The sequence below is a fragment of the Pristis pectinata genome, chromosome 24 (assembly GCF_009764475.1).
Source record: "Pristis pectinata isolate sPriPec2 chromosome 24, sPriPec2.1.pri, whole genome shotgun sequence".
Taxonomy (NCBI): domain Eukaryota; kingdom Metazoa; phylum Chordata; class Chondrichthyes; order Rhinopristiformes; family Pristidae; genus Pristis; species Pristis pectinata.
In genome coordinates, this window is record NC_067428.1 from 27423091 (window position 1) to 27449593 (window position 26503).

Genomic DNA, 26503 nt, shown 5'->3' on the forward strand with positions numbered 1-26503 from the left:
TGTGTATTTTGCAGAAGCATTTAAAAATATTTTTTGATGGCAACCCACATGAGATATTGGGACCAATGGTCAAATGATTAATATTGTAGATGATTAAGAGGCCAGGATTGGGATACTGTAAACTTATTTTGTAAACATTGGTGTGACTAACTTGAAGAGGCACATCTATTGGTGTCCAAAGAATAGATGTGTGCAATATGCTCTTATAGTCTTAATTAGTGATAATAACAATGCAGGTTGAAAATAATGACAGACAGATCCATTATTAAACATAGTGAAATATAATATCAGAAATATAAATTCATTTGCTCATTTTTCCTTCAAAACAATCTGGGAATGAAACAGTTAATTTACATTATCAAATAAAAATGCCTAGAAATCTTGCACAGAACAGTTCCTTTTACATTTAAAATCCAAAAAAAAAATCCCAATTGTATATACATATTAAACAATATGCAGCTGGGAATTAAACAATACTTAATTGACAAGATCTCAGTTGCGATGTAACTAGCACTGCTGAATAATTACATAACTGTACTACTGTGAGGCTGGATGTACCCATTTACAAACGTACATGCCATTGCACAAATGCTTGTTTGCTCCAAAACAATGAGCCTCAAGCAACTTGACAAAAAAAAAGTAACAATAAAATATCTTTACCAAGGTCCAGCTGAACACCTGATGTATAAACATTAAAAAAATGAAGTGCCATATCATTAAAGCTTAAAAATTGTGTTTAAATACAATGTTAATTCACCTTGTATTGTACAGCATGAGTGGTCACATAGTAGCTATTTTCATGGATTATTTTGTGACACTGAATAATGCCTTCACTCCATGCTTTTACTTCTGGTAGTAAATGGACTATGTAAGCAGAATTTGCAATTTGGAAACTGACTCAGATAAGAGATGAAACATTGACCTCTTTTCTATATGCACTGAATTAGTTCTTTGATCTGAAGAATTGATTGAATACAATTACATCGAGTAGCTTTGTAACTTGAAATTGAAACAGATGTTGGAAATGCACAAGAGATGGGTCAGCGCCTGGGAACGAAAAGGCAGGTCGTCACCTGAGGCAGAGCTACCTCAGAAAAATGTAACCCAGGATACCAGCACTCCAACGCAGAGTGATAGGATTTGCCCTCACAGGGAATTCAGGATCTCAATAATCATGGAAACTGTTGTGACAATACCTCTTGAGCAACCTCGATTTTAACCCTTTATTACTGGAGGCCGTGAGTTCAGCTATGCAGGACCTGAGCTCTGAAATTCTCTGCCTGAACCTCTCGACCTCTCTCCTCATCTAATATGCCCTTCATCTGTCCCAACGTCTCATGTGGTGTGTTATCAAATGTTCTCTGAAAGCATTCCTGTGAGATGCCTTGGGATATCTTTCTATGCTACAGACAAGTTATTACAGCAGGAATAAGTCAACCTCCCAAGTTTCTGACTGGCACCTCCTACTGGCTGCCAATGGGACTGCTGTTATAGAACAGGAAGGGTGATACCTAACAGTGAGAACAAACAAAAGATCAATTTAAAAAATGCTTGCTTTGCAAGGAAATCAATGCTCTGTTTAATAATGTTCCCAATGCACAAACTTTAGAAAGTATAGGATTTTTTTTAAGTACAACAGATTAGACAAGACAGGTTTTCCTTCACCATGATTTCAGTGTATATAAAATTTATTAAAAGCTGTGAACTTGTAAAAAAACAACCACATTGTTGTATTTAATCTCTTTCCCCTTGACAAATATTCCAGTTACATCCAGCACACATGATAAAAATGGATAAGACCAATAGGATTTTATGGTCTTCTGCATTCCTAACACTCTTGGTTCCACTTTCATCATACATATGCACAGAAAACTTGCTCCATTTTGTGCTCAATTAAACCATCACTAGATCCCAACATACAAGCTAAACGATGTTTCACTGCTTGGAGACAAGTCACTTAATAAGCAGTCAATGCTTCCTAACACACATCAACAAGTCCCAAACCAATACTGCAAAAGTATTTCTTTTTATGTACAAGAGGAGAAAGCATATATGCTACAATATCACATATATAGAGAAACTGATACCTTGCACATTATGGATCTACAAGACCTCTTTGTGCATGTGGACCAAATTTCTACTTAGTTGAAGGCGGTCTAATGGAGGTATTGGTCACCATTCTTTGCTTGGTTATTTTTGCTCTAAATCCTACCACTGTTGATAGAAAGCACTCCATCCTAAGCCTTGCTTATCGTCTTTCCATCTTCTTTCCAGCCATCATCACAACTTACTTCTGCTATCCCAGATGCTTAAAGATTAATTCCAATCATATGACTTTGTCAATGTTTCTAGCATTAAATATGAGCCATTTCATTGGCCATCAGAGATATTCCCAACATTTGGTTCCATTGACGATGGACCTGGGGAAATAGTGGGCAGCTGCCACTACGGTGTCCATTTGGCCAGCCCAGTGATGAAACATAAGTATACAAAGCCAATGGTGTCAGATTTGTTCTCTTCAGTTAGCTGAACCAGCCAGGGCAGTAAATTGATATTACAGGTGTCCTGAGGTTTTATGTTTTCCAAAGCAAAATGTGTCACACATACAGGATAGGTTCCTGGATGAGTTTGCAAGGACTGTGTGTAGAACAATCTCCCCGTGACAAAGAGTTGGCGACGTCAGGAGAGGAAGAGGAAAGAAGCTGTATTTTGAAACTTCTCCCACAAAACTAAGAGGGGCACAGAGAGATAGTGAGAAACTGTTCCCTTAGCACATGTGCCTATGATCAGAGGGCAAAGGTTTAAGTTACGGTTAGGAGATTTAGAGCGGGACTTGAGGAGGAATTTTTTTCACCAGAGGGTGCTTGAAACCTGAAACACACTGCCTGAGGTGGCGGTGGAAGCAGGTACTCACACAACATTTAAGAAGTATTTAGACAAGCATTTGAAATACAATTGGCAAAGAAGGCCGTGGGCTGAAAAGGGATTGGTCTAGGTAGGTGGAAAAAACAAACTGCTGGAGGAAGTCAGTGGGTCAGGCAGCATCTGTGAGCATCTGTGCCTGATCCACTGAGTTCCTCCAGCAACTTGTCTTTTGCTCTAGATTCCAGCATCTGCAGTCTCTTGTGTCTCTTGGTGTAGATAGGTATGTGATGGCCAGCATACACACGGTGGGCTGAAGGGCCTACTTCATTCATGACTATGACTTTATAGAATCATAGAAACATACATCACAGTAACAGGCCCTTATATCCCACCTTGTCCATGCCGACCCTAATGCCTAACTAGCTAATCCCACCTGCCTGCATTGGGCCCATATCTCTCTGCTCCGTCCAACTGTAACAGATTCTGCCTCCACTACTTCCTCCAGCAGTTTGTTACATTTCTATCTCACAAATAAAATTAATAATGGTTGTCCTTTCAATAAAGATATTCACTCAGCAATACAGTTTCACAGAGCAACACTTTTAACCCTTGCACTGTTATACTGTTATACTAATGGAGCAGTATCTCACATGTAGATAAATTCTTACCATGTTTATCTTAATGTACTTCTGCTATTTTGCTTTTCCATTACTGTTGATTGAGACTTTGAAGTCAAGTATTTGGTCGAGATGAACGTTGAGCTTCTTAATCTAATTTTGATGGGAATCTATTGTGTCAAGTTCTTAAGTTTAGGCAGTAGTTAGCTACAAAGACAATAGGTACTGAGTTCTGCACAGAGGTAGTCAAAGTGATAGGTGACTAGCCAAACAACCAACAAGTCACAGATACTTGGATTTTTATGTTCAATGCTTGCTCAACCCAAATTCAGGCAGGGTGCTGCAACCGATTTTGGGTTATTAGAAAGTAACAAAACCAGCCACATTTATGCACTCGACCACTATCCTGTGAGTCCCACCTCCCCCTCCCCTTCCCCTTCCCAGAAAGTATATGTGCACATTGGATGATAGAATTGGGCAAAGTTGTAATGTTCACTGTGACCAAATCACCCGGAAGAGGTCTGCAAAGATTGTGAATCTGAAACTTTTGAGAGAAAGCCAAGTGTGGAGCATTTTAAAAATTGAAACCAAATCTTATTAATCCATTCCTGGTATTTCATATACTGGCTTCTGTTAATCAATTATATGCATCTTACACCCATTATATAGAAAAAAATAGTTCTTTATCAAAATATATTTGCTTTCCACAAGTTGTGACATACAAAGTTGCGTACTATCAATGTTTGATCATGTGATCCACTAATATGTCCGATTTCAGAAATGAGAGACTTTCAGTGTGTTGCCAACTATCAAGGTAAATTACTCCTGGATTGTTGCACTGCATTGTTACTGTTGCAAACTGGGAGGATTATTCCAACCTTTGGATTCACTGCATGATTCACATTGTATTTAGAACAGAATGTATCTAGATGTATATATTGGCAGAGAGCTGCATTTTTTTTTTACTTTAAAATAAGAATCAGCGAACCACTGAAAATGTAATGAAATTGTTCTGCACACTGTCCTTTCTCTCTCTCAGCACAAAGTATCTTAGCGCTTGCTTGTGGATAACTCTACTCTATAAGCAACTTGTGATAAAATATGATTAGACAAATTCTGGGTCCCGGTTTTCAAGGCCAATGTCTATTTTCCCATGGCGCATCCAAACCCATGGCAACTGTGTGCGTTGTTCTTTGACAAGGAGTGGCGTCCTGAAATGGGCAGGCAGCCAATTATTTCTGTCCACGTTATTTGAGTGGTTTGTGTTAAAATCGGCCAGACTTTGGTTGGGGTTATTCGGTTGGTCCACTTTGTCAGCACCAGTCAGATGCTGCCCATCTCTCTCCACTTGTGGATGAGGAGACCTCAAACTTTCTTCAGTCTTTTCAGACACTGGTCCTTCAGTCTGTGCCATGTCACTGTCTGAACACCGAGTCTGACTTCTCTCAGTTTCCTTTGAGACAGACTCTTCTTCTGCACTGTCATTGTATAATGGAGGTTCATCAGCACTAGCTACACTCTCCTGTTTCAGCAGATGCCCCTTTCGATTTCTCTGGGCCCCTTCCTCAGATCCTGTACCACATTCAGGTGTCGTATCTTCCAGCTCGTAGTCAGAGCCCAGTGAACGTTCGCGAGATTCTGAAGACCTTTCCGATCCTAAAGAGTTGTCTGTAACAGGACAGCGTATAGTTGTTATCATGTAAATAGTGTGTGACGGACTTATCATTTGAAATCCACTGCCAATAATTTCAAGATGTGATTAACTGCACTAGAAATGTCATCACAAGATTCAAATGTCATCTTCAGTTCAAACCACCTGACTAAGCACAAAGTAGATCCCAATAAGAAGCAAAATTTCTTTTCATTTAACTTACTACTAAATCTGTACTTGTAAAATATGTGAATTTAAGACAGATCAGAGAGGATTCAATGCATTCATGAACCATTGCAGCTCATGTTACACTCCTGCAGTTTGATGAATGAAATGAAAGGAAAAATGTGCATTTATTTAGCACCCTGTCATTGTTATTGATTTATTATTGTCACTTGTACCGAGGTACAGAGAGAAACTTATCTTGCATACCAATCATACAGGTCAATTCATTACACAGTGCAGTTACATTGAATTAGTACAGAGTGCATATCTCTAATAGTCCCAAAGTTCTTCTATTCTAATTACTTTTGAAGTAAAGTCACTGATCTCATTGGGGAATGGGGCAGCCAACTGGTGAATAACATGATGCCACAGAGAGCCCTGTGTTCTGGTTTGCTTCCAGAGCATGGATCTATTGACTTAAATGAAAGTTTAGTAATACCACCTCTGATGACACAGCACTCTCTCAACATTTGCTGTATTTTGTGCACTAGTTTATGGATCGTCTTTAACCCCTTCTAATTTAGTGTCATGTCCTCCCGTGGACAACACACAAGTGGCAGTCTACTTCACCAGAAAAGCCGAGCCAGATTCTGTCTTCAAAAGGATCAACATGGTGCTTCCAGTAAGAATCACAGGACAATGATCCTTTCCTATTTTCCTACCTCCCTTTTCCAAGGCAGCAAGGTCAAGCTCCCAGCACTAGTCTGGGTGATCAATTAACCTCGGGATGGAATCTGGGATGTTTCTACTTTGGATGGTTGCAGTGAACCCACCAGGGTCACGTACAGAAAGAAGCTTCAAAGAAACTGGAATCAAACTACATTCTTAAAGTCAATGGCAGTGAAGTTAGACAAAACCAACTCATGTGGAAATGTTATCCGTCAGATCTCCATTGCACCAATCAGTAAATCTGCAGTCTGCCTTATTGGGTGCAAGAAATTCATGCAACAAAATGTCCCACTATTTACAATGAACGCTTTGTGGGTTTACTGGAAGGGAATAAGACTGAGCCAGCATTAAACATGTCCAAGATTGTTGGCTGCCAGTTATACTTAACCCAACACAACTCAACTCAGCGAGGTCAGAGGGGAGTACAACCAGCAGCAGGAACTCTCGTACACATTTAGCAACAACAACAAAAGCTTAAACTCCTTTCTTGAAGAATCTAGAGTCACAGTTCAATCCTGCTTCTAACGCTAAATAAATTACTTCACTGTGATGAAAATGCAAGGCTGTATTTTATGGTGGTTTTCAGATCAGATCTTTTGTGCCCATTTTGCATTGTACAAGCTGTTCTGGTCAGCCAGAATAGTCAGCTTTGAGTCAACTCTGTTAAAAAGAAATCAAGAGTAACCATTCATAATTTACTTACCACAGTGTGCATCAGAGTACAGTCTATCTCTGTCAAACTCCCCAGTCTCATCGAGGTAAGGCACATCACTCCCCGATCCCACTCTTGTCTTTGAAGACTCTCTCTGAAATATAAACCTTAATTTAGAGAGGCACAGATTAATCTGGGATAATTGGCATGGAATTATTAAGGGAAAGTTGCATCTGACTTGATTGAATTTTCTGAGGATGCAACAAGGAGATTCGATGAGGACAGTGCACTTGGTGTAGTCAACATGAATTTTAGCAAGATTTTTGACAAGGTCCAAATGTGGCCGGCTGGTCAAAATAAAGCTGTGGGATCCAAGGCAGAGAGATGAATTGGATCCAAAATTGCTAAGTAGCTGGAAGCAAAGGGTAATATTTGAACGATGATTTTGTGACTGGAGAGTCCGAACACCTTAAGGACTCTTTTACCTTAACAGAGATGTTAAAAACCAAGGGGCATAAATTTAAAGCAATTAGTAGAAGAATTAAATTGGTTCATTATTGTCACATGTACCAAGGTACCGTGAAAAAATTTGTTTTGCATGCCATCCGTACAGATCATTTCATCACATCAGTACATCAAGGTAGTACAAGGAAAAAACAATAACAGAATGCAGAATAAAGTGTTACAGTTACAGAGAAAGTGCAGTGCAGGCAAACAATAAGGTGCAAGGCCATGGTAGATTGTGAGGTCCAGAGTCCATTTTATTGTACCGGGGGAATAAGATAAGATATCTTTATTAGTCACATGTACATTGAAACACACAGTGAAGTGCATCTTTTGCATAGTGTGTTCTGGGGGCAGCCCGCAAGTGTCACCACGCTTCCGGCGCCAACATAGCAAAGATTTTCACCCAGAAAGTGACAGGAATCGTAAGCTTATTGTTTGGAAGGATGATGGTGGCAGAAACCCTCACCATATTTAAGCAGCACTTGAGTGCGTGTGGGAAGAGCTGCTACCTGGAGAGCTGCAGACACAGTACTGGGAAGGCACTGACATTATGGCCTCTTTTTGTGCCATACATTTTCTTTGATTCTTTGATAATAGAATTAATGAAATCTCAGGCTAAATATCTTCTGGAAAGTCCAACACACATAGCTCAGAATCTTAACCTAAAAGTCGGTCACCTTAATTGATGAATGCTTAATACCTTTTATCTTCTCTGGGCATCTATTAACACAGGTGTCAGCCCAGTAATGATTAATGATTGATAAAATAAAATCAAAGAAGTCTGAAACATTATGAAACTAATATCTGCAATGGACAGATTGTCCTACGAGGGAAGGTTGGACAGACCAGGTTTGTATGTGCTGAAATTTAGAAGAGTAAGAGGTAACGACTGCAATGTATGAGATCCAAAGGGGTCTCGACAAGATGCATGTGGAGACGCCCCCATAGGACAATCTCGAACTAGGGGTCACTGGTTTAAAAATAAGAGGTCACCTATTTAAGACAGAGATGAAGTGAGTTTTTATTTGTCTCAAAGACTTGTGAGATTTTGCAATGGGCAGACATGGTTAGTTTCTTGATAAAGTAAAGGGGTGAAAGGTTTCCAGGGGTAGGTGTGGATCAGTGTTAAGATTACATCAGCCATGGCAAAGGAGGATTCGGGGCTGAGTTGCTGTCTCCGGCTTCTAGTTCATAAATGAGCAGGTCTCACTGGAAGATCACTGTGGACAAAGATATTCTTCTTTCCCACTAATACTTGTAACAGTGGCTTCTAGGCGATTATCTTTACAACAAGACAACTGTGTCAAGTATGTCAATCATGGTCAGCACTTTACTTCCACAGGGAGCATGCAACCTGTGAATACTATTCACATTTTGAAATTATTTATTCTTGGAATGTAAAAATCATTGGCAAGGCTGGCCATGGGTAACCATCCCTGGTTGGCTTGCAAAGCCCTCCTCCCTGTACTGTGTTTCTGCGGGGTAAAGGGGCTCCCACTGTTCTTCAAGGTAGGGAGTTCCATGACATTGATTCAGTGGTAATGAAGAAGTAGGGGTAAACATTTGAGCAGCCAGGAATGGTGGATGACTTGGAAGCAACGGCCTCCTAGCTTGGTTTTCTATCCAGATTAAATTTGGGATGTGTTGATGAAGCAACTTAAGGATGTTCCTGCAGGGTGACCTGTACAAAGGGGACATTGGGGTGTCCAATGGCAGGAGTTCAGTCCAATGAACGTGATGATCAAATGATTGCGGACTCCTGGATAGTGTTGGGATTACGAGTGCTGTTGGAGGTGGATCTATCTAGGCAAGTATCCCATCACACTCCTAACCTGTGCACCTTAGACTGTTGTTTGCCTCTGGAAGTCAGAGGGTTAACAAGGCTGCAAAATGGTCAACCTCTGACCTACACTGGCTTCACAAGCTAGTCCAGTTTGATCCTGAAACAGAGCGCAGGTTAATGCTGAGAAATGAGTGCTGGTAACCCCACTAAATGTCAAGGCACAAGCATTTATTCAACATGGAACCATCTAGTGGGCAGGCATGGTAGTGTAGCGGTTAGTGTAATGCTTTACAGTGCCAGCGACCTGGGTTCAATTCCGGCCACTCTCTGTAAGGAGTTTGTACGTTCTCCCCGTGTCTGCAAGGGTTTCCTCCGGGTGCTCCGGTTTCCTCCCACATTCCAAAGACGTACGGGTTAGCAAGTCGTGAGCATGCTATGTTGGTGCCGGAAGCGTAGCAACACTTGCGGGCTGCCCCCAGAACACTCTACACAAAAGATGTATTTCACTGTGTGTTTCGATGTACATGTGACTAATAAAGAAATCATATCATATCATATCATAGTCCACTCCCACCACCAACCACGTTGTGTGTTTTGTTCTGATCCCTTACTCGATTTTGTTTACTAGGCCAGGGATGAATATTGGTGACATGTAAAATTTACCCTGCTGGATATAAGTACACTATACATCTATCATCACCATTATCAAAAGAACAGTTAGAAAATAATTTAAATCGATTGGTGCCATTACGTTGGTATCAGAGTTCCAGAATTTTACAGCAATATGGAACAAACAAGGCAGATGAGGCAAAGAACAAGCTGTTGGAGGAACTCAGCGGGTCGGGCAGCGTCCGTAGAGGGAAATTGACAGTTGATATTTCGGGTCGAGACCCTTCATCTGGACTGAAAGAGTCGAGGGGAGATCGCCAGTATAAGGAGGTCAGATGGAGGGGTGAGGGAAGAGCTGGCAAGTGATAGGTGGGTCCAGGTGAGGAGGGGCTGATTGGTAGATGGAGTCAGATGGGGGAGGGAAGGGTGGAGATGGCGAGAGAGGCTGGGAGGTGATAGGTGGAGAGATCAAAGGGCTGCAGATTGTGGAATCTGATAGGACCAGGAAGGTGAAGAGGAACCAAATGAGGGAGGGATGGAGGGCAGGTGGGAACAGTGTAGTGAGGGGACCCAGTGGGAGGAGAGTGCGGGTGACGGGCAGGTGGAGAAGGGTGGAGGAGAAAGCAAGAAACAGTTTTAAATTAAATTAGTGAATTTAACAGAACCCTAATCAGAACATATTACATTCAAATAGCATACAAAGGAATCTCATTTGCCTTTGTTGACGTCAGAATGTATTTTCAAGATCTGAGTGTATAGTGTTGATGCTAAAATTAAAGTACCTTTATGTTGGTTTCAAGCCAGCAGTTATACAGTAATTGGAATCACAGAACTGTTACCACAGAGAAAGACGCAATTCAGCTCATCGCTGTCTCCTGGTACAGCAGACCTGTACATTCTATTTCCCTGCTCTCTCCATAATTCCTGTAGATTCTTCCCTCTCAAGTACCTGTCCAATTCCTCTTTGAAAGCACTGATTGAGTCTGTTTCTACCATCCTTACAGGCAGTGAATAACCAGATCCTAACCACTCTCTAAAATGTTGTATATCTCTCTTTTGCTCAAGTTATTGACTCTCTACTACCAACCATCTTTGTTTTAGCTTCTAGGTTGAACACATTGGAATAGGTCATGTCCAGTGTCTGGTCATAACTATATCGTATATCATACATCGAAAGTCTTCATCATTTGAATCTGTTATGGTCCTCTTAACAATTACGCTCAAGCAAGTTAGTCTGTAAGTCACAACAAAACGTTGCACAGCGAGAATCGCACAATCCATCAAAAAAGGACATTTCTTTAATTTCTGTTGAATGATTAACTTATTCTGAGAAAATAAAACCTACCATACAGTTGCTTATGACTGAAGTTAAAAAAAATTGTACTGATGAATTATATTAATGATTCGTATTAATAATTGGTACTAATTTGCACTAAAGTCTTGTTTTGCACAGCCTACTTTTCTACTCTGTCTTGTATAATTTATGTAGGGGAGACGGGGGACATAGACCATGCTTGTGAACTTTCCCCAGTGGACCCAAGTCATGACAAGGTACAGGCTCCGTAACCACATTTCTTGCTCTGAAGTGCTGCAATTATTGCCAGAGATGTTTATGGATGAAAGTGGAGCTCAGGGAAACATCAGGTAGAGGGTCTGGGCAAAACATCCATGTTCCTGAGGGGTCCCTTTAATTCACGTCTCCCCGTCCTCTGGGGTTTGCTTCTTGTCTTGCTATTTACTGTTGCACCTTTAACAGCTAATTTCAGTTGATGAACTCACTGAAGGCTGCTGTGCACTGGATAATGTCGTTGGATGTGTGTCTGATGCCAGGGAAATATCAGAGGTGCCATGGTAGCCTTTTTTTTTCCTTCACTGTCTTGTATAATTTATGTATAACTTATGTTCTGTGTGTTGTTGTCTGAATCTATGCGCCTGTGATGCTGCTGTAAGCAAGTGTTTCATTGTACCTGTACCTCACCTTACTTGTGCACATGACAATAAACTTGACTTGAATTTTGCAGTGGGTGTGCTTCACACCTCTGATCTATAGCCCTTAGAAAGACATGGCAGTAGGCAAACAGGATTACCAGCAAGTTCCTCACCAGGACACACTGACAGAAATGCATCACCATTCATCCCACAGACTTCCATGTTCAAGAGGGATGGGTAATGAATGGTGACCTTGTCAACAACACCCACATCTCGAGAAATAAAGAAATGACAGTGGCTTTCATACTTTGGAGTAAGGTCCTACCTCATTGAAAATATCGGTTGGTGGTGCATCATCTAGAGTATCTTCATCTGAAGCCATGTTAAACTCCGCTTTAGTTTCAAATATCTCTGAGTAGGAGACGATTAAAGTTTCCACAATCCGAGCTTGGTGAGGATAGTCAACCAGAGATGACAAGGACACAGTTGCCTCTGTTGGCCTGGGTCTCATCAGTGTCGGCCCAAATACAATTCCAAGGTTACTCGGAGACATCTTATTTTGCTGTTCAAGTTCTGAAATTCTAAACATAATAGATCCAAGTGATGCATAGTGCCAGAAAATTATGTGGGGGCAATTCTGTATCATCCTGACTGATTCTTTCTGGAATTGTGATGAATAACCAGAACCTTTAGCTACTACTCCTGCCAATTGCATTCAACTCTTGCATGTTTGGTTCCTCAGTGTCATGTACTGTGCATTTCATTATGATGACCAAAAGCAAATTCCTTCCCATTCTCTTCATCACTGAAAGGCCAATGTCAAGATGCACCCAGCAACTCCCAAATGGAGTCAGGAACATGTGCCACGTCTGAACTCACCTGCTGAGGTGTCTGATGATGTACTGCAGTGTAGCCTTGTTTGCAGGCGGCAGTTCCTTCAGCAGATCTTTCAGTCGTGTCGCCAGAAGTAAATCCTCCTTTTCGACGGATGATTCTTTGCTTCCTGCGTCCCCCGTGCCCTGCATGCTCTCTTTGGCCAGGCCCATCAAATCATTGTAGAGGCGGAACAACATTATGGGTTCTGGAAGCTAAGATCAGATACACAGATCAGTTGGTTTCATTCTTAAAGAAATATCATTGACATGATGGGCTGAAAGACCTGTTTCTGAATCTATGACAATGTGTAAAACGTTGACCAGAGATTCATGATTGTAAAATATCAGTATTTATACTTAGGCCACTGAGCTTTAGAAAGCTATCCAAACATGCCCTCTTCACATTACTACCATCAGGGAGGAGGTACAGGAGCCCGAAGACCCACACTCAATGTTTCAGAAACAGCTTCTTCCCCTCCAACATCAGATTTCTGAACAGTCTATGAACACTACCTTGCTATTCCTCTTTTGCACTATCTATTTATTTTTGTAACTTATAGTAATTTTTATGTCCTGCACTGTACTGCTGCCACAAAACAACAAATTTCACTACATACGTCAGTGATAATAAACCTGATTCTGAAATGTACAGGGAACATCTTGTTGGTAAAGCTCAGAGATGTTGTGTTGTGTTTGGACAATTCCTGATCAGACGAGATGTTATGAATCAAAGACCCTCCATCACCTGTCGCAGGTACAGCTTGAGCACATTGCTGATGTCATGTGGAGATGCTTGCGAGAGCTCCACCAGTTCTTTTCCATTTTCAAAAGCCTGGCACAGCTTCTCAACACGGGTCTTCACACCATTGACACGGTAGATGCCCTGCAGATGCAACATCAAAAAGGTAAAGAGTGCTAAGGGGTCCAGAAGATGCAGGAGAACAAGATGTCCATCCCAAGGAAGCAGCAGAAAGCGTAACCTTGGAGACAAGGAGGAAGTGAGGCTGGGATTTGGTGAGGAAAAGAAGAATGGGAAAGAATAAAACACAATAAAATTAAATACCACACAGACAGAAAGTTGTAACTTGCAATTGTCAACCAGCACTTCTACTTATACATGTGGTAATCAAAGTAATTTAAAATGACAGACTAACGTCCTGGAATGACTAAGGAATGAACTATTAATGAGTTCAGCTTATGTGCCACTTTATGGAGATATTATGCTTTTTTAATGAAGATGTTGGGCTGAAGTGTGCTGCTTGTAACTAGTAATTCTGCAGTGATTACCAGGTTGCTGCTGTTCAAACTGTTGACCCGGCCTTACGCTCATGCATTGAGATTTTCGATGTAATGGGCTGAAGCTATCACTACGCTCCACCATTGGACTCCACATGGAGAATTCTGGTCCTGTTGGAATTCCCCAGCATTCTGCTGGGAATTCACCACTTGAATCCCATGCCAGGTCAGACCCAGCACAGGATCTGGGATCTTATGGCTTTCAATTTGCATTCTGAGCATATAAATAGGGAGGCAAAAGGGAAAGAAAGTTACTTCTAATTTTGTTAATTTAATGTTTTACTTATTTGTCCTTTAGGTATTTTTGATTTTCTTAAATGTTTTAAGTGATTAAAAAAAAATAAAATTGAATAGTTTTTATATGTCTCTGAATGATATAAAAATTTAAAGTCAAGAATTATTTTGACAGACAGCAAAGCTTTGCCTCAGCTTTGACTTCACCACTGGATTATAGGGTGACAAGATCCAGTAAGGTTAGTCCTCTGTATCCGGCCCAGGCAAGTGCAGGAATGGCGGGTGGCAATTCCAGGCCCGATCTGACCCATAAACTTAACACCCCCACTGAACTATCAAACAAATGTGTGCAAACCTCGATCACACAGACTACATTTGTTTAAGAACTCATTCATTCAAAGGCAACTGCAAGAGGCAAGAAATCCTGAATTTGTATCCCATGAATGACTGAATAACTCAATGATTGGATAATGGAGTCATTTTAGGGCCTCTTGATTCATCAGTGTTTCAAATAATTCTTTCCTGAATGCAATGGCTTTGATGTATGGCAGATGTGTTAGGGATCATTCCAACACCTGGAAAGGATTTACTTACTTTCATGCTGAGAGCCCTCCGTTCAATCTCGGAGATGCACGCTTTGATAATGAATGGAATTCCATCGGGACTCCCACACGAGCTCTGAGTGAAGTCCCTGCCAAACAGCTGCAGCTTCCGCTGCAACTTCTTGCGGCCACACTTAATCGCCAGCGTCTCCAGACACTTCTTGTGGCAAGCGAGGTTGCACTGTAGAGCAAGTACACTTCAATTAGTGTCCGGTCGCAGTCACAGTGTATTCACCAGCGGGAATAGCTTGTGCTAATCTGCGCCTGACATAAAATGTTTTCATTAAAGTTATTCTTATCAATGCTATGAATCTAGTATCATCAAACACATACACTATGAAATAATATTTTACTGGTATTAGAGTCATAGTGTCATACAGCATGGAAGAAGGCCCACTGAATCAACTCTCACCGTCAATCAGCCATTCATACTATCTCTGCGTTAAACCCATTTTATTCTCCTCATTTTCCCATCAATTCCCACCAATTCTACCACTCGGCTACACACCAGGGGCAATTTACAGTGGCCAATTAACCTACCAACCCTTTCATCTTTGAAGAGTGAGAGGAAACCAGAGCTCTCGGGAGAAACCCACACAGAAACAGGCAGGATGTGCAAACTCCACAGAGGCAGCTCACCCGAGGTCAGGAGTGAACCAAGGTCGATGGAGCTGTGAAGCAGCAGCTCTACTGGCCACCCCACGGGCTGCCCAAGCTCAACCATAGTGTTCACTTCCCAAGCAACAGGAACAAGAGATGATATTAGCAGAGATCTTTGAGTGTGACTCTTCCCCCCGATCTTCTTTTTTATCTTTATTAGTCACATGCACATCCACAGTGAAATGCATCTTTGCGCAGAGTGATCTGGGGGCAGCCCACAAGTGTCGCCACGCTTCTGGCGCCAACATAACATGCCCACAACTTCCTAACCCATAGGTCTTTAGAATGTGGGAGGAAACCGGAGCACCCAGAGGAAACCCATGCAGACACGGGGAGAACGCACAAACTCCTCACAGACAGCAGCTGGAATTGAACCCGGGTTGCTGGTGCTGTAAAGCGTTATGCTAACCGCTACACTACCATGCCCTCCTTAGCTGCAAGGGGACCCATAATGTACGCTGACTTAGAACAGCTGTAGCAACGAGAAGGGAAAAGGGAGGTTCCAGCCTAGCCTTCCTCAGACACAACACGTGGGCTGTACATGTTCTCTTATGGAGGAGATATCTGATGCAGCCTTTAAAAGATATTCTTTTCTTACAAGCCATGGAAGAGATCGAGGATATACTTGTAACTACAGGCAGTGGAAAGGGTCATGACATTTTGTGACAAATCCTGTGAATTTCTATGATGTCCTTTTGCTGTTTGAGTACGTGATTATTGCATTTACATTCCCACATTGCAAATGTTAGCTGAGCACATATCCCAGTTCACTTGCTCAGACAGGTAGCGGTATAAGCTCCCTTTTAAAAGCAATAAAACAGCTGTCAGTACTGAAATATTGTTCCACTTCCGGCAGAGTCGAGAAGCCACAGAGCTTCACCCATTCCCCTCCAACAGCTAGCTACGTTATAATTTTGGTATAAAGAATTTACATTTATGAATCATCTCTGAAAACTTTCATATTTATGAGTGGCCCTGATGTGTGATAACCATTACTGTGCAGAGAACTGGGTCAGATATTTTACACTCAGCAAGTTCCACAACAAAATGCAAAGACCACTGAGGTAAGTAATCAGCTTTTGTGCTGTCGGAAGAGAGAAGATGTTGACTGAGACGTGGGGAGGATCCCCTGCACATTAAATAGTTCAAAGGGATAGACCATCATAGAGTCTTACAGCATTGAATAGGTCCTCACTGAGAACAGCCGATCACCAAACAACTGTTTACATTAACTCCATCGTATTCTTCCCACACTCCCATCAATTTCCCTCACTCACCTACATCCTAGGGACAACTTACAGTGCCCACATAACCTACCAACCTGCAGTCTTTGATATGTGGGAGGAAACTGGAGCACCCTTGGGGGAGACACACTCAGTCACAGGGAGAACGTGCAAACTCCACATAGACAGCACCACAGGTCAGGATTGAACCCAGGTCACTGGAGGTTTGAGGCTTGAACTCCACTAGCTGTGCTGTTGTGTTCCCCTTTAAAATTATGGAGCTTTGTTTCAATACCTCATCCCAAGGATATTAAGAAAAGATCAAAGGGCAATCATCTGTTGTTAACAGGTTAAAATCCTATTAAAGCGGTACAAAATGTATGGTTCTACCGGTGTAAAGGATTAACAAGGCTAATCATTGTGGTGACAATCACAGAGTTAAAAGAAAACCTAATGCGCCTTACTGAATCACAATAAACCTACACAGAACATAGAACACTACAGCACAGTACAGGCCCTTTGGCCCAACTGCTCCATGCTGCCCAAGAAGTCCCATCCAAGCTAGTCCCATTTGCCAGCATTTGGCCCATAAACTTCTAAACCTTTTCTATCCACGTACCCGTCCAACTGTCTTTTAAAAGTTGTTATTGTACCTGCCTCAACCACTTCCTCTGGCAGCTCGTTCCACGTAGATACCACCCTCAAGTTCCTATTAAATCTCTCCCCTCTCACCTGAAACCTGTAGTTCTTGATTCCTCAACCCTGGGGAAAAAGACTGAGTGCATTCACCTTATCTATGCCCCTCATGATTCTTGTAAATCACATTATTCTTCTTTATTTACCTCCTCACATTCAGCCCCCTGGAAGTACACGTAACTGTCACATTCTCTGCACTTGGACGGTGTGCGAAGTTTCCTGAGACGATGTGTCTGTGCAGCCTTCGAAAGGCCCACGTTCTTGAAAGGCCCGGTGGATACCACCATTTCTGGAGCCATCCCATTAATACCTGCATGGAGATAAATTTCCAGACAATCAGTAAATAGCAACAGATACATTGCTTTCAAACATCAAAATATCTTTTTCCCATTATTGAGCGATCCAATACCAGAGGGCATGCATTTAAGGTGAGAGGGGGTAGGTTCAGAAGGGACGTGAGGGGTAAGGTTTTTAACTCAGAGAGTGGGGAATGCCTGGAATATGTTGCCTGATAGGGTGGTGGAGGCAAATTCATTGGGGGCTTTTAAGAGGGACTTGGATGGGCACATGAATGGAGGGATATGGGCATTCTGTAGGTAGGAGGGATTAGCTATGTCAGCACAACATTGTGGGCTGAAGGGCCTGTTCTGTGCTGTAGTGTCCTATGTTCTATGGTCACGGTGCACTGAAGCACAGCTCATCTTTGCATAAAATGGTATCAGTGCTGTTAATTCTGCAAGGGACAATCAAAAATCTACGGGCTGCACTGACAATCAAATGGTTGTGATGAGATGCCTTAACTGCCTTGGGTTGGTGCCACAACAGAATAACTATTTGGGGGAATTATTCGTGCACTTTTCAGGTCCCATTGGGTGATTGACCCACTGTTGGAGGTGTTGTCCTTTAGATGCAATGCCAAGAAGAGGCATTGATAATTCCTAAGGTTCAGCCAGATGCCAATAGTCCTGATGCAGGGTTTCGACCCAAAACATTACAGTTCCTTCCCTCCCCCACAGATGCTGCTCGACCCATTGAGTTCCTCCAGCAGATTGTTTGTTGCTCCAGATTCCAGCATCTGCAGTCTCTTGTGTCTGCCAATAGCCCTGGTTTTTCACAAACATGGTTTCATCCAAGCTTTTGCATCAGGCCTCCGAACTAAATGTCATCTAACTTACTTTGCTCAAAGTTTGTGCTGCTATCTTTATCCTCCACATCCTCAGTGGTAGGCATGGTACCAGAAGAAGGGATTCTGGGCAACTTCCGAGCAAAATCACCTATGGATCGGGAGATCAGATATATTACTTAGCTGACAATGGTTAATTATTTGTTAATACATTTTTTAATCAAGGGGAGCAGATAAAACGTATGCAATTAAAAATTCTGGAGTTCAACCTTTATAGTGTTGTGAGTGTGCATTTGTAGATGTTGCTGAGCTTGACGTCTTTAGAGAAATTAACCTCGTGTGAGTAGTCTCCAGCACTGAGCCCTGTAGATAGTTTGGGTTATATAACAGCAAATTTTGATGTTCAAATCATCACACATTGACTGTTTGTGTCACGGACCATTTCAACTAAGTCATTCATCTTTTATATTTGTTTTATTTTATATTTTTTCACTCCCATCGTCAAAGTGATTTTAATGTCATTGGTGGAAACTTGGCGATCCCTTTACTAACACCATTGATACTGCATGAGGAGGAACCCAGCCTCTGTGGGGAGTCGCCAGTAGAGGGATTATAACCAAACCCTACCCCGTCGGGAATGAGGTAGAAGCAAAATACTGCAGATGCTGGAATTAGCAAATAAAAACGCTCAAAATACTCATCGGGTCAGGTTCCGTCTGTACAGAGTGATATCAGAGTTACTGTTTCAGACATTGCCTGATGAGAGGTTAACTCTGTTTTCTCTCTCTACAGATGTACCTGACCTGCTGCCTTTCCAGCACTATTTTATATTAAGCTTCCAACATCTGCCGTGTTTTATGTTCTATCGCAAACCTTCCCCTTGTTCTTTTCTATTCTTCCCTCCTTTTATAGATCATAATTTTTTTGATATTTTAAACTTGTCCCAGGTCTGATGAGATATTAACCTGAGATGCTTACTCAGTCTCTCTGTCTCTATCTCTGTCACCCTCTCTCTCACACTCATACTCTCACAAACACACTCTCTCACACACACACTCTCTCACACACACACACACTCTCTCTCTCTGACACACTCTCTCTCTCTCTGACACACTCTCTCTCTCTCTCTCTCTCTCTCTCTCACACACACACTCTACATAGATGCAGTCTGACCTGCTGAGTATTTTCAGCATTTCTTGTTTATTTCAGGAACGAGACAAAGTTACTTCTGAAAACTTATAAACCCTTCCCTGTTTTAATCAAGCCTTTAATTTAAGGGAAGAAGTGCAGGCCCAATAAAGATGAACCTTAGACATACTTAAAGGGTCAGGAAGTTGGAATACTGGGATGAGACTGCTGGATCCCCATGTCCTTACCCAGGGATGGCTTGCCTCTCTCCCTCCCAATTACAATGATGGTGCTTTGCTTCTTTTACACTTTTAACAGCCAACATCAGGGTGTGTTTACTCCTCTTTCAGGTGAACAGCTGACTGGCAGGATTGTAAGAGAAATCCAGGAATCAGAGTTACTTATAGCTCATGTAGTCCCCATGGGGAGGGAAGAGGGTGGGAGGGGCACCAGAGCCTGATATTTGTCCCTCCCCCCATCTACTACTTGTGGTATTTCCCCTCCACCTTTGCTGTGAAGTTGAATTTATTTCCCCTCGCATATAAAAACTATACCAGAGGGATTCCATATAACGTCACCACTGGGGATATGATCTAAACTTGACTGAGTTTTGAAAATCAAAAAAAACTTGCTGAAAATCTGAAAATAAAACCAGAAGATGCTCAGCAGGTTAGGCAGCATCTTACTGGAATTCTATCAGTCTCTTTTGTTTTGTTCTGCCTCAGTGGTTAAAGTTTGGTCTCACCCTATCACAGATACTCCATTCATCCTAACCATCCCTCCCCAACACACTCTGCAAACTCATTTGTTCTCTTTCCCAGTTTTAACGAAGGGTCCTCAGCCAGAAACATTAACCCTGGTTCTCTTTCCACAGATGCTGCCTGACCTGCTGTGTGTTTCCAACGACTCTATCCAGTGTTAGGCTGGCTGGAAAGCAACCATTTTAGCACAATTCACCTCATGACATATTTATTTGTCCATCCACCTGTGAGTCTGACCCTAACACACAATGAGATGGCCCATGTAAAGCCAGCTGAAAATGTTCTGTGTTGCCGTTTAGATGGCACATCCAAACCCTGTTCTTCTGTGTCACGCAGAGGGTGGTGAGTATCTGGAACGAGCTGCCAGAGGAAGTGGTTGAGGCAGGTACAATAGTATCATCTGAGAAGCACTTGGATAGGTACATAGGGAGGCGGGGCTTTGAGGGATATGGGCCAAATGCAGGAAACTGGCACTAGCTGGGTGGGAACCATGGTCGGCATGGACTGGTTGGGCCAAAGGGCCTGTATCCCTGCTGTATTGCTCTATGACTCTATGATTCTATGACTCCAGCAACAGCTGAGCCTTGGGAAACAACAGATAGATTCCAAGATAACAGAGCATCATGGACCTTGAGGTTAATCACAAGGGTTCAGTCCAAGGAAGTACTTTTCTTAATGCCCATGCACTGAACCATGAAAGCCTGAGTTTTGAATCACCCAACCTTGGCAGAAGCAGAATAATGTGGTTCAAAGGAGCTCTAGGAAGTGAGGGCAAAATGCTGAATAAATCGAACATGAATTAGGAGCAGCAGTAGGCTATTGACCCCCGAGCCAACTCCACTATTTAATAAGATCATGACTGATCTGACTGTAATCTCATTCCTGCATTCCCACCTACTCCCTGTAACCTCTTCCCCCTTGTTTATCAAAAATCTATCTACCTCTGCCTTAAATATATTCAAAGATTCTGCTTCCTCCACCCTTTGAGGAAGAGAATTCCAAGGTTCGGGAAAAGATTTGCCTCATCTCTGCCCTCATTTTAACAGTGACGCTTAGTTCTAGATTCTCCCACAAGAGGAAACATCCTCTCTGCATGTATCCTCAGGATGTTTCAATCAAGTCTCGTCTCTAAGTCAAAGAACAATTAATCAGACTTCTTGAACAGACCTCTTATATAGTAAAGATGAACTCCTGATCTCTCAGTCTCACTCATCGTGGCCCTTGCACCTTGTTGTCTGCCTACACTGCACTTTCTCACTTTCTCTGTAACTGTCACATCAGGTTCTGCACTCTGCTATTTTTTCTCTTTTGTACTACCTCAATGTAACGGGCAGGCACGGTAGTGTAGGGGCAGACATGGTAGTGTGGGGGAGACACGGTAGTGTAGCGGTTAGCGTAACGCTATTACAGCGCCAACGACCCAGGTTCAATTCCCGCCACTGTCTGTAAGGAGCTTGTACGTTCTCTCCGTGTCTGCGTGGGTTTCCTCTGGGTGCTCTGGTTTCCTCCCACATTCCAAAAAAGACATACGGGCTAGGAAGTTGTGGGCATGCTATGTTGGTGCTGGAAGCATGGCGACACTTGCTGGCTGCCCCCAAAACACTCTGCACAGAAGATGCATTTCACTGCGTGTTTCGATGTACATGTGACTAATAAAGATATCTTATCTTACCTACGTATGTACTGATCTATCTGGATGGCAAGCAAACAAAAGCTTTTCACTGTATCTCAGTACATGTGACAATAATGAACCAATTACCAATTAACATCAATCTCCTTTCCAATTATTCGGCTTGTTTTTCGCAAATGTTCTCTGTAAGTTTGCCTAAACCTACCCGTTGTAGAAGAGGGAGAATCCAAGCTATTTCCTCCTCCAACACTGTCAGTGTCACTCCATAGTGGTGGGCCAGGACTTGTTGCACACTGATGACTTCGGACTCCTGAAAGGAACCAAACAGGATCACATTTTACTGACTGAGTTGTTCAGAGATTTTACTCCGCCAGTTGGTATTCTCATGCAGAAATCATATAGGTATCAATCAATGCTTCATGTATGAGAAACAGTGAAGTATTCTTTTAATGGTTCATTTAATCCAGCCTAATATTCTAATCCCTCTATTGAGTATCAGAATAAGGTCACACCATCTATCTTCCTCTTGCCAGTTCCTCAGAGCTTAAGTCTGTGGTAGGACCTCAGAGCATGAGAGTTGATGCTGATTGATGAAGATCTATGGAAATCCCATTTCTTCAATTGGGTGCTCATCTCCCAGTAGTCACCACACAACTCCCAGGACATGGAGGTGTTTTTTCCAATGCTTTCCAAATGTAATTGCAATCTTTATATTGATGTTCAACACCCAAAGTCGATTATCAGAGGTGGGACCTTTCCTCCTGATAATTGCAAGTCGTAGCTTGGATGATGTTCGTACTTCCTTTTGGGAACATGATGACATAAGGTGGGACAGATATTGGACTTTTCCCCTGTGTAAGTGCCAGTGAGTTCAGGACTTCCTCACAAGCACGTTCAAACGCACGAGTCAAGCACCTGCTGGCAGCTGGGGATTCGACCACTGCACTCTGGGGTTTGAAGCTCTGGCAAGTCTCCATCACAGGTAATTAGACAGAAGGTAGGGAGTTATTCTCCATTCATTTCAATGGAGGGGAATGGGCGTGAGGGATTAAAGTACTAGCATTTTATTTCTTTTGAATTGTTTGTATTTATTTAAATGTTTTAAAATGCTTTACTTTTTTTAAAGATTAGATTTTTTTTAAGTTCAATCAATTTTTAATGTTTTTGGATTCTTTTCAAATGTTTATTTAGAAATATACGATCTTACCAACTTACCACTCACCAACTTCTATCAAATGTGCCATAGAAAGCATCCTATCCGGATGCATCACAGCTTGGTACGGCAACTGCTCTGCCCGGGACCGCAAGAAACTGCAGAGAGTTGTGGACACAGCTCAGCACATCACAGACACCAGCCTCCCCTCCGTGGACTCTGTCTATACTACTTGCTGCCGTGGTAAAGCAGCCAGCATAATCAAAGACCCTTCCCACCCAGGACATTCTCTCTTCTCCCCTCTCCCATCAGGCAGAAGATACAAAAGCCTAAAAGCATGTACCACCAGTCTCAAGGACAGCTTCTATCCCACTGTTATAAGACTATTGAACGGTTCCCTAGTACGATAAGATGGACTCTTAACCTCACAATCTACCTCGTTATGACCTTGCACCTTATTGTCTGCCTGCACTGCACTTTCTCTGTAGCTGTGACACTTTATTCTGCATTCTGTATTGTTTTATCTTGTACTACCTCAATGCACTGTGTAATGAATTGATCTGTATGAATGGTAGAGACAAAGAGACATAGAACACTACAGCACAGAAACAGGCCATTTGGCCCACTTAGTCCATGCTGGCCTGGTTTTCTGCCTAGTCCCATCTACCTGCACCCGGACCATAGCCCTCCATACCTCTCTCATCCATGTATCTATCCAAACTTATTTTAAATGTTACAATTGAACCCGCATCTACCATTTCCGGTAGCAGCTCGTTCCACACTCACACCACCCTCTGAGTGAGGTAGATCCCCTCAGATTCCCCTTAAATATTTCACCTTTCACCCTAAACCTATGACCTCTAGTTCTAGTCTCACCCAACCTGAGGGGAAAAAGCCTGCATGCATTCACCCTATCTATACCCCTCATAATCTCATCTATACCCCTCATATGCAAGACAAGTTTTTCACTGTGCCTCGGTATAAGTGACAATAATAAACCAATACCAATTTTGAATGGAAGTTTGGTTTTTGACAGCTGGCTAAGCCAGGTGGGATCCCCAAGTATTATTTTCCCAGCAGTTTGTGGGCAGGACTTGTTCCCACCTTCCTCCCCAATGTGATGAGGCTTCCTGGGCCTCAATGAAGACTCAAAAAGGCTCCTTCTAGCAAAGTTTGTATGAGGTAAATGTGAGTAAATAAAATTAATCTAGAAAAGTAGAAAACCATAAAAGCCATTGACCACCAAATCCAACCCAATCCGAGGTTTCTTCCTTCTCAAACCTTAAGGAATTTTTTCAGGAAGAGGAAAAAGTTGGAATTGTAAATATAACAGTAGGAATCCACACTTTATTTCTTCTGACTTAGCTACTTGTAAAGAATGATTTGAATCTGGTCAGTGAAAATGTTGTAAACCTAAGCTTTAGACTCATAATAGCTGTGAATACATTTGGTGCTGTTAACTACAATCTTTCCCTTTATACAGATAAACTGTGCAGAGAGGCTAAACCACAAAAGTAGCACATCTTGTAAAACGTCCCCTTCCATTGGTTACTGCAGGAGTGTAAGTTTCACATGATAAAAGCACAAATGTGTGGTTTTGGAGCTGTACAGCTACACTTATTTAGAATGTTTTTAAGTAAGTTCCGTATATTTAATTTTTTTCTTTGTAGGGATCAGGAGTTCCTTTAACCCTGTCAACAGCAATTATAAAAATACAATTAACAAAATTATGAAAAAGTTCTCTTGTCTCATTGATCACTGCCATGGGTACAGGTATATGAAAGATGTACTTGCTTATTGCAATGGATTGGTTAAACTACAATTTCAACAGCCATTCCCTTATCATTAAGAGTATATTGTAGCGGCTAGCTACACTACTATAGAATAAAGACATGGAGTCTGTTGCTTGGAGTCAGAAGTTGAATGATCGACAGGGGCGCAGTGCGCCTTTTAATACCAAAACTCTTCCAGCGCTTCAGTTCCCGCGCTGATGTCACGCGCGGATCACCTGACCTTCCCGTGCGCGGGCTTTCCCAGCCCAACGATGGAGAAGAAGGAGGGCCCCACGCCATCTTGGTTTGGGGCCTCCGACGACGCTCGCGATCTTGGGAGCCGGTTCGATACCCCTAAGGTGAGTCGCCACAATATTAAGCAAAGTTGGTGACTCAGTTGGTGCTGTGATTCTGTAGTCTTTCTTCAGAGAGTTATGCTGGGAAATCTTGCTTCATGTAATGGGAGTTAGACCATTCTATTTACCTACTGAAGATCTAATCTCATAACTGCTTTGTTTGTTTTTTCTTGGTTGCATCATTCAAAAAAATTGGATTGCCAACATGCTTAAACTAGAAATGATGAAAACTTGTGGTTTCAGACAACTTAAGGCCAAAAGCAGGAGTAGGTCAGATGGTCCGTCAAAACTGCCCTGCCCAAGTCCGCAAGAAACCGCAGAGAGTTGTGGACGCAGCCCAGTCCATCACACAAACCAGCCTCCCCTCCACGGGACTCTGTCTACACTTCCCACTGCCTCAGGAAAGCAGCCAAGCTAGTCAAGGAGCCCTCGCACCCTGATCATTCTCTCTTCTCTACTCTCCTGTTGGGTAGAAGATACAAAAACTTGAGAGCACACACCACCAGGCTCAAGAAAAGCTTCTATCCCACTGTTATCAGACTCTTGAACATACCCCTCATACGCGAAAAGATGAACTCTTGATCTTCCAGTCTACGTTGTCGTAGCCCTTATACTTTATTTGTCTACCTGCACTGCACTTTCTCTGTAATATACTTTATTTGTCTACCTGCACTGCACTTTCTCTGTAACTGTAAAACTATATTCTGCATTCTGTTTTTCTTTATACTACCTCAATGTACTTCTGCATGGAATGATCTGTCTGGATGGCACACAAACAAAAGTTTTTCATTGTACCTCTGTACATGTGACAATAATAATCCAATTCCAAACACGTTTAACAAGATCACGGCTAATTCTGTGCCTTGTCCACTTTCTCCTCTGATTCATATAATCTCTGACTATCTCACTATCTAAAAATCTATCAACCTTAACAAGTCAGTATTAACATACTGTGTGGTAGAAAATTATAGCCATTCTGTTCAAAGAAATTTTGCCTCTTCCCGGTCCATCAGGTCTAGGTTTTATCAATTCTATATAACGCAATGCCACCAGAGGTTACATCTGGGTATTAAGACTTACCTCTTCTCTCAGAGAGACCTCCACCCCGCGCTTCCTTCTGGGTCAGGGTACCCTCTGGGCTATACGGCTCATCTGCAGGTGTCTGGCTCTCAGCTGAGGTGCTAGGAGGATAGTCGTGGGCATTGAAGCTACCCTTACGAGTCCTCACATGGGGAGACCTGCAAAGGGATGGAAATTAGTGGAGGTTGTATCACCAATTACATTATTGCACTGGCATTTTAAAGAGTAAAATTTGATAATATTCACAGCAACTATTTGGTCGTTGTCACTCTCAAGATATTTGTAAATCCAAATCAGAGAGTAGCTAATTCTGAAGTCAAATTTACAGGGCAGGTGGGCCCTGTAGAGAGGGTTCTTTGGGGAAAACAGATGAAACTGCAGTTGCTGGAATCTGAAAAAAAAACAGA

At 42.2% G+C, this 26503-nt stretch overlaps 1 protein-coding gene across 1 annotated transcript in view; it reads right to left on the reverse strand.

The window, feature by feature from the left end:
- Positions 1–294: 294 nt before the first annotated feature.
- The window catches only part of LOC127582733 (rho GTPase-activating protein 45-like), a 175448-nt gene continuing 149239 nt past the window's right edge, over positions 295–26503 (reverse strand). The window contains exons 15-24 of the mRNA XM_052038295.1: positions 26097–26254; positions 21941–22045; positions 18269–18367; positions 17240–17403; positions 14507–14695; positions 13128–13265; positions 12387–12595; positions 11833–12088; positions 6731–6833; positions 295–5150 (exon numbers count right to left, since the gene is read on the reverse strand). Coding sequence (XP_051894255.1) covers positions 4588–5150; positions 6731–6833; positions 11833–12088; positions 12387–12595; positions 13128–13265; positions 14507–14695; positions 17240–17403; positions 18269–18367; positions 21941–22045; positions 26097–26254 — 1984 coding nt within the window. The 3' untranslated portion in view covers positions 295–4587. The remainder of the gene's footprint in view (positions 5151–6730; positions 6834–11832; positions 12089–12386; positions 12596–13127; positions 13266–14506; positions 14696–17239; positions 17404–18268; positions 18368–21940; positions 22046–26096; positions 26255–26503) is intronic.